This window comes from Physella acuta, unplaced genomic scaffold (assembly GCF_028476545.2).
Source record: "Physella acuta isolate Inbredline_101_S28 unplaced genomic scaffold, ASM2847654v3 ptg000325l, whole genome shotgun sequence".
In the NCBI taxonomy this organism is placed as follows: domain Eukaryota; kingdom Metazoa; phylum Mollusca; class Gastropoda; family Physidae; genus Physella; species Physella acuta.
The window spans coordinates 148,529-168,560 of record NW_026731844.1 but is presented as its reverse complement, the minus strand read 5'-3'; the positions used below and the strand labels follow the sequence as shown (position 1 = coordinate 168,560).

General features: G+C 36.8%; 2 protein-coding genes across 2 annotated transcripts in view; both read right to left on the bottom strand.

Annotated features, from left to right (window-relative positions):
- Positions 1-7,365, bottom strand: part of LOC131940707 (neuropeptide receptor 15-like) — a 100,774-nt gene extending 93,409 nt beyond the window's left edge. The window contains exon 1 of the mRNA XM_059299464.1: positions 6,869-7,365. Within this exon, the coding sequence (XP_059155447.1) occupies positions 6,869-7,365 (497 nt within the window). The remainder of the gene's footprint in view (positions 1-6,868) is intronic.
- Positions 7,366-8,006: 641 nt separating this feature from the next.
- LOC131940706 (uncharacterized) lies at positions 8,007-19,517 on the bottom strand. The gene is made up of 3 exons (XM_059299463.1): positions 19,384-19,517; positions 18,904-19,026; positions 8,007-8,028 (listed from the first exon to the last, which is right to left on the bottom strand). Exons 1-3 carry the CDS (start codon positions 19,515-19,517, stop codon positions 8,007-8,009), a joined length of 279 nt encoding a protein of 92 aa, XP_059155446.1.
- Positions 19,518-20,032: the final 515 nt, after the last annotated feature.

The window sequence follows — 20,032 nt, the reverse complement described above, 5'->3', positions numbered from 1 at the left end:
TTGAAAAAAAAGGTACAGTTTCTTTGCATTAGCATATTTCTTACAGACATTTTTCACATATTTGATTTATTTTTTCGGTTTTTAAGCTGTAACCTTTTTTTTCAGACCTAAAACTACTTTAAAGATAAAATATACCTTTTCTTCCATATCGTATAAATCAAGCCACCTAAATAAAACCAATGCGCATATAGAGATGATAATAGCATGCGATTTTACATAAAAGGTCTCTTAATGTATGGGCTCCAATACGTGATCGTTGTTTACGAGCAAGATATTTAATTAAAGTTACCATTTTTTGTTATTCTTATGTTTTTGTAGCCCGCTTTAAAAATTCAGTAAAAAACCATGGGTAATTATAGTAAATCATGTGCTATTTATAGCACAAAAACACCGTTTACACGAATACCCAGAATGTCAAATGAGTATCAGATGGCCACATTATTGGGTTGTTTACATATAAGCCCATAGATCTCGAACAACCGATTCGCATAGATTGTGCGATATCGCGAGCAGAGACAAATTGAAAACAAACGATGCAAAGATCCACTTAAAGCAACCACCCGGATAAACGGATATGACGGGGTCTGGCTGTGTCCAGTTCTAGCACGACATGGCCGATCCCTGGAGATCCCAGGTGTCCCCACGGGGGGATAATGACAGCCGTGGGACGGAAATGAACTGCCGGACAAGGCGATTACATTGTCTTTAGATCCAACGGATGAGTGTGAGCTTCGCGCATGCGCAGGAAGATGTTGAGCTAAACAGCGGAAGTTGACAAAAAGTAAAAGTACCATCTGATAGCGACAATGAGGTGTCGTGTGCATGTTATAGAGCATGATGAGGGAACTATGTTATATTGGGCTGGAGGTCCGGGTGGGGTTCAAATTTATTGGTTTGTATATATATCTTTTCTTCTTCTTCTTCGTTCTTAATTATTAGTGTTGAAGGGGATCGAGATTTATCTGCCAGTGGGTTTGAACTCGAGACTTTGTTCGAATTTATCAACCATGAACTTTTTGCCGACTCGACCACGCCTCCAACCCAATTAAGCGTTACGTGTCAACTGGTTATGCGCTTTGAGGCCATTGACTCCGATTTCAGCCTGCTTTTCTTTTTGGATTTGCTTCCATAGCCTTTGTCCAACCAAGAACAAACTACAAGGCAGCAGTTGTTTAATTTTGGAGTTGTCTCTCCTAGAAGAGTGGCTGTCCCCTTGTATATAACATTCTTTCTCCGGGCTGGGGTGGGGGAATTCGAAACTTTCGATGTGGGTGCGCAAATAAAATTTACAGGTGGAAGGATGGGGGACTGGGGGAACACTTGTTAAACTATATATTTTCTACATACATTATATAAATTATATTTGTTTCATTTTATCCGGGTCTTGAGAACGTGAATAGTTCAGAGATTTAATCTTTTTAGAAAAAAATGTTATAAAAGTTGCAAATCCATAGAACTTTGAAATAATTTTTTTAGTTTCTATTTCTATTTATTTCTCATCAAGCCTAAGTTATAATCGGAAGTTTCAGTTGCTTAAGACAGACATTGATTGGCTGTACAGGAACTCCGTGATCAATATTCTGAAAACCCCACTTCATTCATCTATTATATTCTTATTTAATATCATGTAATATTGTTTCTTTATTCCACATTTTAGTGCAAGTAAACTGTCTTTATTTAACCTGTAAATTTCTACAATATGACATAGAAAAATGACTTTTTGTTCAAACAAGATATTTCTACAACAATACAAAGCAAACAGCTTTATCTACAAAAGGCAAAGGTACCTGCAAACAAATGCATGTATTTTCTACGATTCAACGCCAAACTATAGGCCTACAAATGAACAATCACAAATACATGTGTTTAGACCAGTGCACGACCAAACTGTCTTAGCCACAATCTGCCTGATCGCCTGCCACCCGGCAGTCAATCCGTTTAACTGCCGCCATCTTTCCGTGTCTCGGAAACGCTCGCTGATTGAATCCGGTGGTCGAAACATGCAACCCGATCCGGCGGTTGAAGAACTCAACTCGCACTTTAAACTCACGCGCTTGGCTGGTCTAAATATAACAGTACACATGCAGCTATTTATAGTAACAACACAATAATCCCAGCTTAATTAATTGCTTCATCATATTACAATAATTTTGTTTTTAAGAAAGAATGGAAGTAAATTTGTTTAGACAGATTTCACTTTATAGGCTTTTTGTTTAAAAGACGAACATTTGGATATAAAATAATTTGCGAAGCTAGAAATAATTTAACGGCTCAAAATCAACTTCAACAAAGACTTGAATTCCCCGACAGTCTAGATAAAGTAGAGTAAAGCTGTCGTGTTCTATCTGCTATTAAATAACATGTAGAATTTTATAACAAAAAACTTCAAGTACCCGGCAGTCTAGATGAAGTAGAGTAAAGCTGTTTCTGTACAGCGAACAGCTGACCATTGAGAAGTAAGTCTTTGTATATAAGCGATGTTGTCGTTCTGTTTTTATGCGTCTTTTTTAATTTGACATTTTGCACACCATAATTGGCTTGTAAAGACGGTTTATTTATTGGAACAGGTACAGAGTAATTAGCCTTTAAAGAAGGTTTATTTATTGGAACTTAGGTACCGAGTAATTGGCCTTTAAAGACGGTTTATTTATTGGAACTTAGGTACCGAGTAATTGCCCTTTAAAGACGGTTTATTTATTGGAACTTAGGTACCGAGTAATTGCCCTTTAAAGACGGTTTATTTATTGGAACTTAGGTACCGAGTAATTGGCCTTTAAAGACGGTATATTTATTGGAACTTAGGTACCGAGTAATTGGCCTTTAAAGACGGTTTTATTTATTGGAACTTAGGTACCGAGTAATTGCCCTTTAAAGACGGTTTATTTATTGGAACTTAGGTACCGAGTAATTGGCCTTTAAAGACGGTATATTTATTGGAACTTAGGTACCGAGTAATTGCCCTTTAAAGACGGTTTATTTATTGGAACTTAGGTACCGAGTAATTGGCCTTTAAAGACGGTTTATTTATTGGAACTTAGGTACCGAGTAATTGGCCTTTAAAGACGGTTTATTTATTGGAACTTAGGTACCGAGTAATTGGCCTTTAAAGACTGTTTATTTATTGGAACTTAGGTACCGAGTAATTGGCCTTTAAAGACGGTTTATTTATTGGAACTTCGGTACCGAGTAATTGGCCTTTAAAGACGGTTTATTTATCGGAACTTAGGTACAGAGTAATTGGCCTTTAAAGACGGTTTATTTATTGGAACTTAGGTACCGAGTAATTGGCCTTTAAAGACGGTTTATTTATTGAAACTTAGGTACCGAGTAATTGGCCTTTAAAGACTGTTTATTTATTGGAACTTAGGTACCGAGTAATTGGCCTTTAAAGACGGTTTATTTATTGGAACTTAGGTACCGAGTAATTGGCCTTTAAAGACGGTATATTTATTGGAACTTAGGTACCGAGTAATTGGCCTTTAAAGACGGTTTTATTTATTGGAACTTAGGTACCGAGTAATTGCCCTTTAAAGACGGTTTATTTATTGGAACTTAGGTACCGAGTAATTGGCCTTTAAAGACGGTATATTTATTGGAACTTAGGTACCGAGTAATTGCCCTTTAAAGACGGTTTATTTATTGGAACTTAGGTACCGAGTAATTGGCCTTTAAAGACGGTTTATTTATTGGAACTTAGGTACCGAGTAATTGGCCTTTAAAGACGGTTTATTTATTGGAACTTAGGTACCGAGTAATTGGCCTTTAAAGACTGTTTATTTATTGGAACTTAGGTACCGAGTAATTGGCCTTTAAAGACGGTTTATTTATTGGAACTTCGGTACCGAGTAATTGGCCTTTAAAGACGGTTTATTTATCGGAACTTAGGTACAGAGTAATTGGCCTTTAAAGACGGTTTATTTATTGGAATTTAGGTACCGAGTAATTGGCCTTTAAAAACGGTTTATTTATTGGAACTTATGTACCGAGTAATTGGCCTTTAAAGACGGTTTATTTATTGGAACTTAGGTACCGAGTAATTGGTTTATTTATTGGAACTTATGTACCGAGTAATTGGCCTTTAAAGACGGTTTATTTATTGGAACTTAGGTAGAGAGTAATTGGCCTTTAACTGAAGGAAGTCGGCGCGGGAAGCCATGTGGTGGAATAATTCTAGCCGTGCGGGTGTAAAGTCTTCTGGAAGCTTCTAGTCACGGCCAGGGTCACGTGTTTTCATTCAAGTCCTTTTAAATGAATTTGGTATCGACTAAACTTATTTGGTTACCCAGATCGTTTGATATACCGGCTGAAACATACACATACGGGGTCTTGAGTGCACAGCTTCGGAACAAAATATTTTAAAAGAAAACATACTCCGGGACACATTAGCATCCCCATTTATTTCACAATCAATCTTAATTGCTACATCCATTTAAATTAAGTAAAACTATTAATATCTCTTTACAAACAATTTAACAAATTTATCTGGCATAAAAGATGGACCAGCGAGTTTGTTGAAATGACTCAAATTATTCTACTTGCGCTATTGAAAGTATACACGTTTTTATGTTATTGTTTTATAACCACTTAAGTATAACATTTTTTTACGTCTGTAAATTCTTTAAAAATGGTAGTATTTTAAGAATTTAATTTGTATCTAGTCAGGGTTTATGTTTTATAGGTTTGTTGTGGTTAGAGTATGAAATATCAGCATTCATGTGAATCTTCTAGAGCCCGTCATGCGCACAGAGCTAAGATGGACAGCGGCATAAATATGTTGAGTTCCTGATCACTCACAGTAATAGGGTTCACAGGCTCTCGCCAATGCAATAGACGGCAGACTTTTGACGTGCTGAAGTAGTTATCGTACCTCAATCAGATGAAAATTGGGAGGAGGGCACAGAAATTCATGCACGCAATAGTGTGGGGACATTTTCATACACCCATTTACTATTCATAGCAATATATGCCGTTTCATTATATATATATATATATATATATATATATATATATATATATATATATATATATATATATATATATATATATATATATATATATATATGTATAGTAACCATAAGGTTACTATTATCATAAGGTTACATTATTAACCATTATGTTACTATTATCCAGCATTGATACTGTTCGCGCTGTTTTTAAATTAGTTTTGGAATCACAAGGCAGGCATATTATTAACCCAGGGCTTGACAGAATCTTAAGTCTTCATAGATTTCGAACCCGGATCCTGAATTCAACACATAAGTATCCAGAGTTTCGTGCTAATTGAGATCAATTGGAGTCAGTTTGTACAAAGTATTCCAAGTACGCAGTAACTAACATTACTTACACTGACTAACATAACATTACAGTCAAGCAGTAGCTCACATAAGCTCGTCATAGACTGTGGATTCTTGTATGATTGTAGGGTGCTATAGTAGCAGATCAAGTATTACATCTGATGTAATCGTCAGGACGCTATAGTAGCAGATCATTACATCTGATGTAATCGTCGTGTGATAAGGACAGCGTTTTCTAACCTTCTAGCCTAGCGTCTCTCATTAAAAAGCGGAAACATCTTGGTGCTTTTACACACTCTTTCATTCCATAACTTAGAATCAAAGTCCAAGAATACAAACACCCGCGGTCGAAAAGTTTAAACAGCAAGATCGAGAAATAACATAAGATGGTAGAAATCGCTGTGTTAAATGATAGGATCAGGATTCAGCTGAAAGGTCAGGCTTGTGGGTTAAAGCTAATTCCTGGTCTAAGGTTAAGCCCGGTTTTAGATTAAGGCGAGCGATAGAAAAATGACTTGAATTAAGTACAGATGGCTGGGAAGTTCAAACTTTTAAAATGGCTGATATCTCTAGAACTCCGAACAAGAACACTTAAATATTTATTTCATCGCCCTAGGCGCCGAGAGAGTGAATGCCCCTGACACTAGGGATATAGCTGTTTTAAAAATGTATCGCTTTTTTGAAATCTTTAAAAAAATAATATCGTTGTACTTTGTTTAAATGTCAGAGAAGGTGGGATGACGCCAGATAAAAGTAATCGTTCCATGGCTTTTAGAACAACAATGGCTCATGAACTATGACCTTTTGAAGATATTGTACACCCTGGCATAAGTTTGATGAACACCACTTACAAGAAAGTTAATCTTTTAATCGAGGGGTTTCTTTTAGAAGGAGTTAAGTGCTGCGAGGTGGTGGTTTTGTGGTGGGAGGTGGAATGTACTAACGGGAGGAGGTGGTTTTGTGGTGGGAGGTGGTGGTTTTGTGGTGGGAGGTGGAATGTACTAACGGGAGGAGGTGGTTTTGTGGTGGGAGGTGGTGATTTTTGGTGGGAGGTAGAATATATTGACGGGAAGAGGTGGTTTTGTGGTGCGAGGTGGTGGTTTTGTGAGGGGAGGTGGAATGTACTGACGGGAGGAGGCGGGTTAGTGCTGGGAGGAGCGCTGTAAAGAGTACCGAATTTTGTAACCTTTTGATGAAAGGCTGACAGATATACAGATTACAAATGCAACTTGAACCCACTAAAACAAGCAAAAAATGACTTACCTAACTTTAACCCAATAAAACAAGCAACAAATTACAAACCTAACTTTAACCCAATAAAACAAGCAAAAAATGACAAACCTAACTTTAACTCAATAAAACAAGCAGAAAAGGACAAACCTAACTTTAACTCAATAAAACAAGCAGAAAATGACAAACCTAACTTTAACCCAATAAAACAAGCAAAAAATGACAAACCTAACTTTAACCCAATAAAACAAGCAAAAAATGACAAACGTAACTATAACCCAATAAAACCAGCAAAAAATTACAAACGCAAAGTTAACCTAATAAAACCAGCAAAAAACACTTACTTTCTCATCTTGCCGTCTGACAGGACAATGTAGACGACCATGAGATTCCCGGCTATCCCGACACTCCCCACGACAAAAAACAAGCTGGAGAACACGACGATGTACGCCGTCGTCACGGCCGCGTCACCCTGTGACGTCAGAGGCAGTGACGACTGTGACGGTGACGTGGACACGGCCGTGGACCACGACGACATCCACATGGAGACGTTCCTATCTGCGGTGTGAGATCCGCTGAAATCTGAACCGTTGGAGAGATTTCCGTTGGCGGATTCAGCGGCGGAGACGTCGTAGGTGACCACCAAAGAGGCGTTGGTCCGTGTGCGGACGTTGGTCTGGTCCATATGGTAGTACTCACTCTGGTCTTTCACCAGACGGCTGTAAATGTCGCTCTCTCCCCGGGGGTGGTGTCCAGGTTTGTAAACCCCCGGGGGTATTTGTGGGACGTTTAGAAACGGTAAAATAGTTCCTAGCGGTGGTGACGTCATGATCCCCGCCATGTTTAAATTCGATCTTTTATCATGTAGCTTGTTTTTATTTTTATTTTAACTTTTTTTTTTAAGTATTGAAAAAAACAACAAGCAGCTTTATTTAGTATGTAGGTACCTCGTTATGTAACACGGTAAATAGAGGCCATGATATACAAAGGATCATTACCGTTTTGAAAATGAACGCTCGGAACAAACGCTACGAATCAATACATTCTCCAATACGTATTTAGAAAAATATCCATCCGTTTGGTTCTATCAGAATATGAAGGGAATATCGACGTTCTTAAGTCTTGTGATAAAACCTCGTTGATGGAATATTTTCACTGATAGAGTGAGGTGGTCTCACTAATTAGACAGATTCACTGATGACGTAGTTTCACTGATGACATAGTCTCACTGATGACGTAGTCTCGCCGATGACGTAGTCTCATTAATTAGACAGATTCACCGATGAAGTTGTCCCACTTATGACGTATCTCATTAATTAGACAGATTTACTGATGAAGTGTCTCACTGAGCACTCAATCTCACCAATTAGACAGATTTACCGGTGGAAGAGTCTCACTAATGGAGTGGCTTCCCTTTATCAAAAGAAAATCTCACCGATGTAATATCCCATCTATTGTATGTCTCACCATTTTAAACGAAGGTTATCGTATGCCCTTGATAACCCTGTAGAATAAAACAAAAAGACGACATATTAGCAGCCATGTTGCACATAGATTCTAGTTTAGCTCTGTACACTCAGATATTTGTTTTATTTCTAATTCACAACACATTGGTCAGAAGGAAACATTAGTTTTTCTCTGACCAGAAATGTACCAAATGCCAGAAACACCAATCGTCACAAGGCAGACGACACCGTTAAATATTCCAGTCAACAATATAATTGTAAAAAAAAAAAAAAACATACCGGAAGGAATAAAATTCACGAACTTGGAAATTCCTCCAAACTTTATCACTGTTCAATAACTGGCCAGAACAATCTGGAACAAATCACAGACTTCCTACGTTATCGATAAATAAAGACTTACAAGTTAGCGATGCCGTTTAAAAAAAAAAATCGTTACAAGGTTTCACGTTCTCGAAGTTTTTACTGATTAAAAAATCTTTAAAAAAAAGGAAACGATTAAAATAAGAACCAGTGTAATTTGAATGTAGTTGGGTTTGTTTATTTCAAATAATTAATGAATTTCTTCAAATTACAGGTTTATAGCGCCGGTGATTATTATATGTCAAATGTTTTAAACATAGTTGATTTCAGCAGACGGTTGTTGAATTCAAGGCTGTCGTCTTGTTACGTGTAAAAAATTTACTGCACAGAACGCTTATCATAACGAGCATCAGGATACATGATATGTAACAAAGGTGTCGCTCAATAATTGACGTCAGCGGGGGCGGGAGGGGGGGGGGGGGGTATGTGTATATACGACGCTACACTCCGAAGCAGTGCCGGCGCCAGGTTATTTAGCGCCCTAGGCAAAACTTATTAAAACGCCCCTTTTCACACAAATTAATTTCTAAAACATATGTATAAGAAAACAATTAATTAAAAGTGACATATTAATTAATTATCAATTGCATACACGTTATAAGAAGACATTAAAATCAAATTTTACTAGTCTCTTTTGTCTCAAAAGTTTGTACTAATTCATTCAATTCAAGTTTGCAAGCGTTATCACATTTTTGTTATATAAATCCTTTAGGAGAAGGTGAAAAATATGAAAAGACAATTAATTAGATGTTTAATTTTACGGCTAACTGTATGTCTACTAACATTAAGTATTGCAATCTTCAACGGCTACTGATGTATTGGTTTTTCCACTTGATAATGCTAAAAAAAAAACTACCAAACTATTTTGTTTAGAACTTCTGCTCTATATAATTGTCACAATAGCAAATAATAACTTAAAGTTGTATTTATAAGTAAGCGGTCAACCTAAGGTGCAGGAAATTAATTTAATGTAAAGTTAAGCAACGAATTACCTCCCATTTGGAAATACATAGACCAAAATTTCATTCAAGGGAAATAGCTTTCTCAAGAATAGCTAAATTAACCAAGTGTAACTAAGACATGCTTGAAAAACACAATTAAAAGCTCTAAATTTCTTAAGTAATAATTTTAACAAATGTATTGTTTTAGCTATGTAATCTTGTAAAAGCAATATATTTTACCTATTGAATACTTAACTGTAGGCTTTGTTTGAAAGTAAAAAATATGGTAACTTTAATATAACATACTTCTATTCAATTTTGATGACACATTTTATTGAATTACGGAAATTTTAATGCATATCAAATTTTGGATCCCCTAAATAAAGGGACGTCTTTCCAAAGATCAAGCACGGGTAACTGTTTTAGACATTGCTATAAAAATATTATAATTTGAAAAAACAAAGTTTACAGTAAATTATTAAATTCCATCCTATTTAATATTATGTATTATGGTAATATAGATTCCTAAAAAAATTTGCATTTTTCAACTAGAGAACGCCTACCTTTCCTTGTAGTGTGTTCCGTACTGAATTATCCTCAACTTACTTACGATAAACTCGACTACTTGATATACTCTACTACATTTACAACACATATCAAACATCGATACCGAAACATAACTAGACTCGATGCTCCAGAACTACGACACCAACTCGTTTACTTCACCAAAATCTACATACGATACTCCCAATCAACAACGATTTCCACTGGACCTACTAATACACTTTAACAGTAAATATAATTCGATACCTTAATACCACAAGAATCAATCATCCCGAACTCCAGAACTACGATACTTCATCGCCTGCATTCTCATTTCTCTATTACCAATCAGATTCCACTAGATCTTAAACTACAAAACAGCCAAAGAAAAATTATGACACTTTTACACTTCGATACTTTATACCTACGAAACCATATCAGCAACAGCCTTCCGCCGTTACTCCCAAATCTAAACGATTCATCAAAATTTACCAAACAAGTACAATACTTTGAACACCCCGTCAATACAAAACATTATACACCAGGCGTATATAGACTTAATTTGGGGGGGGGGGGGGTGCCAAATTGATAGTTCGTCCTGGGTGCCGAAATAAATAGCTACTCTTTTCTAAAGGTTATTAATTATCAGGTACTTTTTGATAATAGCGATTAAACCTTTTGCGCCCCCCCCTAGAGATGGCGCCCTAAGCGACCGCCTAGTTCGCCATATAGGTAGCGCCGGCCATGACTCCTAGGGGACTGAGGAGGGGGGGGGGGGTTCTGACGTGTGTTGTATGTTGATGAGGGGAAGGGGGAAGGTGTTTAAAAAATGTGACGATATCCATTTACGCTTTTAGAACAGTTTATTTTGTACATTGCAACATAGATTGGATCAATATAGGTTCAACTTAATGTTGACCGAACTCATCAAATATTTTAGAGGGGAGTCCCTGTTTTATAAAAACAAAAACTACAATATAGAAGGGGTTGGTAGGCCAAGAAGTGACGTCGTTTCTGGGGAGGGGTCTGTTTTTTTTTGACAATAGGGAGGATGAGAGATAAAATGGTTTAAATTATGGATGACCGCCCCCCCCCCCTAGACAATGATACACCTAGACCAGGGGTCGGCAACCTTTTGAAGCGGAAGAGCCAAAAGTTACAATTTTCAAAATTTCCCTGGTTTCAAAGAGCCACTAACATTTTTTTTATTTCAAATATTTTATTTTTTTATTAAGATTATTAGTATTTGTTCAAGGAGCTGGAGAGCCGCATCTTGATATCAAAAGAGCCGCATGCCGCTCGCGAGCCGCAGGTTGCCGACCCCTGACCTAGACCCCTCTCTCTCCCCCCCCCCCCCAAAAAAAAAAAAAACAACGTTAAAAACTCTTCAACTACCATCAGTTAATGTTTCATTATTTCCAGAGGTTATATCTTGCGGGTGAAATAAAACATGACATCGTGATATCAAAAGTAACATAAAACGTGACATCGAACGTGACATCAGACGTGACAGCAAAATCAACATCAAACATGACCTCACATGTAATATGAAACGTAAGATCGTAACACCAAACTTAACATCAGACGTGACATTAAACGTGACATCAAAAGTGACATGAAACGTGACACGCAACGTGATATGAAACTGTCACCATAACAGCAAACGTGAACTCCCCTGCCCCAGTATCACGCAGCTCTTTGTCAAAAGATCACGTAATTGGCGTGACGTCATTTATTAGAAACCCTCATACATGATTATCAACTATAATGACATCGTACAAGATGTTGTCTAAGTGTGATTACCTTATGTATGTACTAACCATATGTAATTACATCATGTAAGATGAGAGACCACATGTCAGGCGCTGACCACATGTGATTACCTCATGTAAGCTGCTGACTATCTGTGATTACATCAGTGAAGATGTTGACAGAACCGGTGCACAGCGCATCTACCCACCACCAACAAGATTTGTCTACCCTTACTGCGAGCTAATTAAATTTGCTTCACATCTAAGCGGGCACCGTACTCCGGTGTACTCTTTCCCCCAATCCCCAGTTTAAAATATCTGTTTACATACCTGCACCTGGCTAGCTATTGCTTTCGTTATGAACACCACCATAAACACACACACCGGGAGGTTAGCTAAACGTATTTGTCGACGAAAACCGAGCAGAATATTCTGGAATTTATTTTACATTTCTCAGCCGTATAAACTTAAGTGCGTGCTGTGTATTGAAATTTGATTTCCTGTCGAACGATCCTGCAATGCGCGCTAGTATTGATTAATAAGAAGACACGATTCTTATTAGGTTTATATAACCCAACTACTACATAACCTAACCCAGGTATTATGTTACCCCCCCCCCCCCCCCCCCCACAGACCCGTCACGCATGGGGAAGCAGGCATAGCAGGCTAGTCACGTGACAGGATATACAGGCGCGTGGATAACTGACGTAACACTAATGGCAGCTAGACATGATCAGATGCAACAATTGTCGTGGTCTGGATCGTGAACAGTGTTCACTGCTGTAACAAAACCTTCACACAGTTCACACAAAAAAAAATTGAATTTATTAACTTCTTTTTTAAGCTTTCACGTCAGATACGTACAGCGGGGACCTAGCGGCTCTGTGCTAGACTGCTAATTATTAAAGGATATAAGAAATTTCTGATCTACATTTGTTTCGTTTTTTATAGAAAAATTGATGTAATTTATATTTAAATAGCAAATTTATCTTCAAATAAAAAAGTCGTTAATGCTCTTTAAAAAAAAAAAAGAAACAAGCAATTAAAGAAGGAAATCGAAGTTTGAACAGAGACAAACCAAGCAATTTTTACGGCCATCAGATAGGGCATAAAAAGCCTGAATATGTTTTCCTGTAAGAATGATCGCCCATATATCAGCTATAAAACTTGGCACATTTCCTGGTGGCGTTTTTGTTCTGTTCAAAATGTACCAGCTATAAAACTTGGCATATATCCTGATGGCATTTTTTTTGTTCAAATTTCTCGGAGATTTGAAAGAAAAAAAAAGAATAGATCGAAGATATGGATGATGTCATGAGGTACAAACCGATTGGCTGAATGAGAGGGTTGAAGTGTTAGGTAGGCAGTGTTATCGTTCAGATGTTATACAGGTACGCACCATCTAGATGTTATACAGGTATAGTGCTACCATCCATATGTTACACAGGTATGTACCATCCAAATATTATACCGGAATGTACCATCCAGATGTTATACAGGTATGTACCATCCAAATATTATACCGGCATGTACCATCCATATGTTACACAGGTATGTACCATCCAAATATTATACCGGAATGTACCATCCAGATGTTATATAGGTATGTACCATCCAAATATTATACCGGCATGTACCATCCAGATGTTATACCGGTATAGTGCTACAATGCAAATGTTATAAGGCATGTACCATCCAAATGTTATACAGCTATGTACCATCCAGATGTTATACAGGCATGTACCATCCAAATGTAATACAGGTATGTACCATCCTAATGTTATACAGGTATGTACCATCCTAATGTTATACATGCATGTACCATCTAAATGTTATACAGCCATACTGCTACCTTGTAGATCATCTGTATGTTATATGGAACAGTGCTACGATGTAGATGCTATATACACAGAGCTGCCATTTAAAGACTATATTTACACAGCGCTAACAACTATAGATTGCGTTGTCACATTGTCGCCCATACAACAACTCCAACAGTGTTTCTTCCAGACTTTTTTCTCCGGGGTGGGGGGGGGGGGGCACTTGAAATTTTAGGGGGGGGGGGTAGACTTTCTTCGGGGGGGGGGGGGGGGGGGGCGGACACTGTTAAAAGTATATATTTTCTATATAAATTATATAAATTTCATTTCGTTCGGGGGGGGGGGGGCGGTAGAGATGCCGGGAAAAAAATCTGAACTCCAACCATAAATACAATTAAGTTAATATACAAGGCTTAGACAAAAAATTATTTCATCAAACATATTGTGAAACAAAACAAACCTGAATACAGATATGAATCTTTCAGTATTATTGATACCGTTCATAGTCAAGAATAAAGATATTAGTAAACCTTTCAATGAGATCATCAAACACAAAGACCTACAAATTTCAACTACCCTGGGATGAAACCCAACGACCTTAGTAAAACTTGTTTTGTCTGCCACCAATATGGTATTACACAATCACATATGATGGTAGCTGTAAGACCTCATCCCCCAATCCCTAGGTAGCCAAACAATGGTCGATAACAGAGAAGCATCTTCCAAAGTTTTTCTTTCATTAGCCGACAGACAGGAAACTCTGTTCACGGCACTTTGAAGCCAAGATCGATAACTTAAGTTTTGTACTGCTGGTGTCTACCACACAACCACACAACACTCGTTTAGTTAGACGCCATTTTCTCGGTATTTACATAGCACGTGTCAAGTTGTTATTGATTTGCAGAAGGCGGTATTCTTTCTTTTAATAATTTATCTTGAAGTTTTAGAAAAAATAATGGGTAAAATGCTTTAACGTTTAAAGCACAAAAGAAAACTGGAAAAATCAATTTTTGCGGTAGGAAAAATTTCGTGTGCATAAACTAGACTATTACACCGGGAAAAGATATGTTGAGTGAAAAGTGATAGCTTAAAATAATTAGATGTTTTTCTTACCCTTAGACATGTGCGTTATTCGACAATAGTTTGGAAATTCAAGTATTTAAATTTTTAAAATATATTTTAAAGTTTAGCATAATTTTTTAGGACATAAAAAATGTGGTTTTAGGTTCTTTGTTTTGTAGTCCTATGATCTAAGCCATGTAACGGCTAAACCGAAAGTCTCGAGTTCGAATCCGGGTTCAAGTTAGTGGAACGTCCCTGTGTCCACCCAGCTCTGATGGGTACCTAACTCACATTAGCGAAAGTAAAGGCGGCTGGGCATAGTCTGATCACAATATCCTTTCATATGCCAAGGTCAAGAAATATATAAACTCTACTTCATCTGCCTAATGGACGACTAAAGAGGAAAGTTTACTTTTATGATAGTGTCTAATTTGGACAGAAAAAAATATATTTATATGAAGGATAGATGAATGACTATCATCGTATAATGATTGGCCTTAAAAATTAATTTAATTTAAATTTCATGATAATGAAAATGATGATGATGATGATTGTGATGATGAAGATGAGAATGTTGATGATGATGATTGTGATGATGTTGATGATTGTGATGATGATGACGATTGTGATGATGATGTTGATGATATTTATGATGATGATGATGATTGTGATGATTATGATGATGATTGTGATGATGATGATAAATGTGATGATGATGTTGATGATGTTGATGATTGCAATGATGCTGCTGCTGCCGATGATAATGATTGTGATGATGATGATGTTGATGATGTTGATGATGTTGATGAGGATTGTGATGATGATGAGGATGATTGTGATTGTGATGATAATGTTGATGATTGCAATGATGCTGCTGCTGCCGATGATGATGATGGTGATGCTCATGATAATGATGATGATAATGAATTAAAATCCAAAAATTCGAAATGTATAGAAAAGCCAAGGAAGACAACTGTGAAAACGTCAGCAGGATCCCTGGGTCTAAATTTTAGATTAACAAACGTTCTTTGTAATTTAACGTCCCAGGGGTTATGCACGAGCTGACCTCTTGAATTTGAATATTTGAAGTGACGTAAAAGCTACTTAAAGGGGAGGTTTAAAACTAATTTAAACTTGAAGTAGTTTCAATTATCTACTCACCGTTGAGTCTGTTTAGTGTAAATTTTAAGACTTAACACAGAGTTATCCTATTTACAAGACTTAACACAGAACTTATCCTATTTACAAGACTTAATACAGAACTTATCCTATTTACAAGACTTAACACAGAACTTATCCTATTTACAAGAATTAAGACAGAACTTATCCTATTTACAAGACTTAACACAGAACCTTATTATATTAAAACATTTACAAAAAATTCGCTGGTATGTTTGTTTTAAGGTGGTAGGCTCCAGAAAAAAATCTCGGAAGAAAACTCTACTTAATTAGGATACTTAATTAGGATACTTAATGAAAACTAATTGCATGCATCAAGGACTCTTCTGAAAGTGTGTTTGCCATGACAACGGCGACCATCTTGAAAAAAAACACCTTTTGTGGATGCCTCAAGGTTAAAAAACTTACATATTGATCATGTAATAATCGGCATTAATTTTAATGGTATTTCACCATACCAAACTTTGAAAATTCGAAATAAATATTTCGAGAGTATTTTCTGCTATAAAAATTAGCCAGCTGATTCTATTAGAGTTAGTAAAAGAAAAATCAATGCTTTCATGATCAATATATACGTTTGATTTTTTTTTAATTTTGAGACCTCTACAATAGGTTTTTTTTCAAGATGGCCGCAACCATATTTTCCTAAACGTATCCTTAAATACACACAAACAAATAAATAAGGCAAATTGATTAAGAAGTTTCTATCCGGAGCCTACCCGCTTAAATTATTTGTCTTTAAAGGTCGAATGTTCTCGAGAAACCAATGTTCTGGAATCATCAGAGATATACCTGGTATTGTCGTCGGCAATACCTTAATGAAAAATAATTTTAATTCGTTTCACTTTTTTCTTCAACGAAACATCTTTGAAAACGAAAATTTAGACAATTATTAGGATGAAACAAATGTAACATGTGACAATTGTGAGATGATTTCCGTGACATTTAGCACAAATTGAAAACAACATTTAGCGCGATAATTGCACAAAATGTCGACCATTGAAAATCAAATATCAGACTTTGCCCACCTTCGTTCGCAGGTGCCAGTCAAATGAGAAATGGTTGCATCAAAGGTCAAAGAAGAAGAATTGGAAGCTTTCTGACGCCCCCACAAATCAATAATCAGGGGACAGCAGTTCTAAAGACGATTGGTCGGAGATTGGCTTTCAGAAATGTCTTGTTTCCTTGGTCGGTGGAGGTTCGCAGCATTGGTTTACAAAAGATTAATTACGTTTTCAGACAGGCAACATTGTGTTTGTAGCGATGGAAAACATTGACTAGAGAGTTCTGTAGGAAAATGACAGTGGTCGGCCACCGATATGTGGCATTATATGGGCCCACCGTCATTACAGCGGTCCACCCCTTATATATGGGCCCACCGTCACCACAGTGGTCCACCTCTTATATATGGGCTCGCCGTCACTACAGCGGTCCACTCCTTATATATGGGCCCACCATCACTACAGCGGTCCACCCCTTATATATGGGTCCGCCGTCACTACAATGGTCCACCCCTTATATATGGGCCCACCGTCACTATAGTGGCCCACCCCTTATATATGGGCCCACCGTCACTATAGTGGCCCACCCCTTATATATGGGCCCGCCGTCACTACAGCGGTCCACCCCTTATATATGGGCCCACCGTCACTATAGTGGCCCATCCCTTATATATGGGCCCACCGTCACTATAGTGGCCCACCCCTTATATATGGGCCCGCCGTCACTACAGCGGTCCACCCCTTATATATGGGCCCACCGTCACTATATTGGTCCACCCCTTATATATAGGCTCACCGTCACTACAGCGGTCCACCCCTTATATATGGGCCCACCGTCACTACAGCGGTCCACTCCTTATGTATGGGCCCACCCTCAGTACATGTGCACAACTTCTCATTATAGCTCTGCCACTAGCACCACAGTAAGTAGGCCTGTATCTACTTCGTGAAAGATGGTGGTCAGTTTTGATTTCCAATGAATTTAAACAAAACACTCATTTTTACCAAGAATCATTTTACAAAACCATCATTTTTACTTTGCCAAGACAAGGCGACTAAAATATTTAAACTTTTGGTCTTACATGGAGTAGCTTTGATTTATCGGGACGGCGTGATCTGTGGGTAGAGCGCATGACTGCAATGTTTTGTGTTCGGATCCTCGGTTAGCTGGGCATCTATGAGTTTACTCAGCTTTTAATTGGTACCTGACTCATTTTAGGCAAAATAAAGTCGGGTACGCAATGAAACTAGCCATTTATCGAGGTGACAAACAATAGGTGAAACTCTATCGGAAGATGTAACTTTAATTACTTGTTAAAATTGAGTCAATATTTGTATTTAATCAAACCAAATCACACGTCAAGTTCTCATCCATTTAATGACGGCTCGCGTACAATGTTTCCGGTGCTGCCTAGCTCACGTCAAACTAATCAACACGCGACCAGATTTTATCTAATTAATTGTCCTACAATCAAACTAATTGTGGTCTTAATTAAAGCTACACAACGCGTTTAAAATGTTATGTCTGTTAATTAGAGAAGACAGAACGATGTAAAACCACATTTGAAATGGTCTGTCTGCATAGAAAACAGAACGTAGTTTGAAATGTTGTATGAAATGTTGTGTCAGTTAGCTAGGGAAGACAGAACGTTGTGTGAAATATTGTATGAAATGCTGTATGAAATATTGTATGAAATGTTGTATGAAATGGTGTATGAAATGTTGTATGAAATGTTGTATGAAATGTTGTATGAAATGGTGTATGAAATGGTGTATGAAATGGTGTATGAAATGGTGTATGAAATATTGTATGAAATGTTGTATGAAATGTTGTATGAAATGTTGTATGAAATGTTGTATGAAATGTTGTATGAAATGTTGTATGAAATGGTGTATGAAATGTTGTATGAAATGTTGTATGAAATGTTGTATGAAATGTTGTATGAAATGTTGTATGAAATGTTCTATGAAATGTTGTATGAAATGTTGTATGAAATGTTGTATGAAATGTTGTATGAAATGGTGTATGAAATGTTGTATGAAATGTTGTATGAAATGTTGTATGAAATGTTGTATGAAATGGTGTATGAAATGGTGTATGAAATGTATGAAATGTTGTATGAAATGGTGTATGAAATGTTGTATGAAATGTTGTATGAAATGTTGTATGAAATGTTGTATGAAATGTTGTATGAAATGTTGTATGAAATGTTATATGAAATGTTGTATGAAATGTTGTATGAAATGGTGTATGACATGTTGTATGAAATGGTGTATGAAATGGTGTATGAAATGTTGTATGAAATGTTGTATGACATGCTGTATAAAATGGTGTATGAAATGGTGTATGAAATGTTGTATGAAATGTTGTATGACATGCTGTATAAAATGGTGTATGAAATGGTGTATGAAATGTTGTATGAAATGGTGTATGAAATGGTGTATGAAATGTTGTATGAAATGTTGTATGAAATGTTGTATGAAATGTTGAATGAAATGGTGTATGAAATGTTGTATGAAATGTTGTATGAAATGTTGTATGAAATGTTGAATGAAATGGTGTATGAAATGTTGTATGAAATGGTGTATGAAATGTTGTATGAAATGGTGTATGAAATGGTGTATGAAATGGTGTATGAAATGGTGTATGAAATGTTGTATGAAATGGTGTATGAAATGGTGTATGAAATGGTGTATGAAATGGTGTATGAAATGTTGTATGAAATGTTGTATGACATGCTGTATAAAATGGTGTATGAAATGTTGTATGAAATGGTGTATGAAATGTTGTATGAAATGTTGTATGACATGCTGTATAAAATGGTGTATGAAATGCTGTATGAAATGTTGTATGAAATGTTGTATGACATGCTGTATGACATGCTGTATGAAATGTTGTATGAAATGTTGTATGAAATGCTGTATGAAATATTGTATGAAATGCTGTATGAAATGTTCTGTCATTTAACCAGACAGTGACCCGAGAATGTAACTGAGACCCTGTTATTTGACAGACAATGACGTCAACGATATTCCCGCCTGTCGCTTGCAGCCAACCAATCAACCAATCGTTTCTTCCTTCCTGGTTGACTGAATTTCAACAGACGCGGAAAAAAAAATAATCTTTTTTTTTGTCAAAAGGGTAGCGTGCACTATTCAACTAATTATCTTGCCGGCCAATGACAACAGTGTACTACCAAGAATTGATATTGTTAAGAATACTATAAAACACGCAAGAGCTTCATTATGCTCTTTTTTTCTTTTTAAAAAATAAGCTTAGGTCATTTTTGGAGAGGTAGCTTTTAGAGCACAAGGAGTTCTTGGAGCATTCTGCTTTTAAAGCTTTTAGTCTGTCTGTTGATTTTTTGTCAAATTTTGTAATTCA

Bases quoted from the DNA above. Each gene is read 5' to 3' on its own strand.
- LOC131940706 (XM_059299463.1), bottom strand. From the start codon at position 19,517: ATGTCATACAACATTTCATACAACATTTCATACAGCATTTCATACACC. The intron at 19,027-19,383 runs GTCATACAACAT...CATTTTATACAG, and splicing joins TACACCATTTTATACAGCAT to CATGTCATACAACATTTCAT. The intron at 8,029-18,903 runs GTCATACACCAT...TTTATTCTACAG, and splicing joins TACACCATTTCATACAACAT to GGTTATCAAGGGCATACGAT.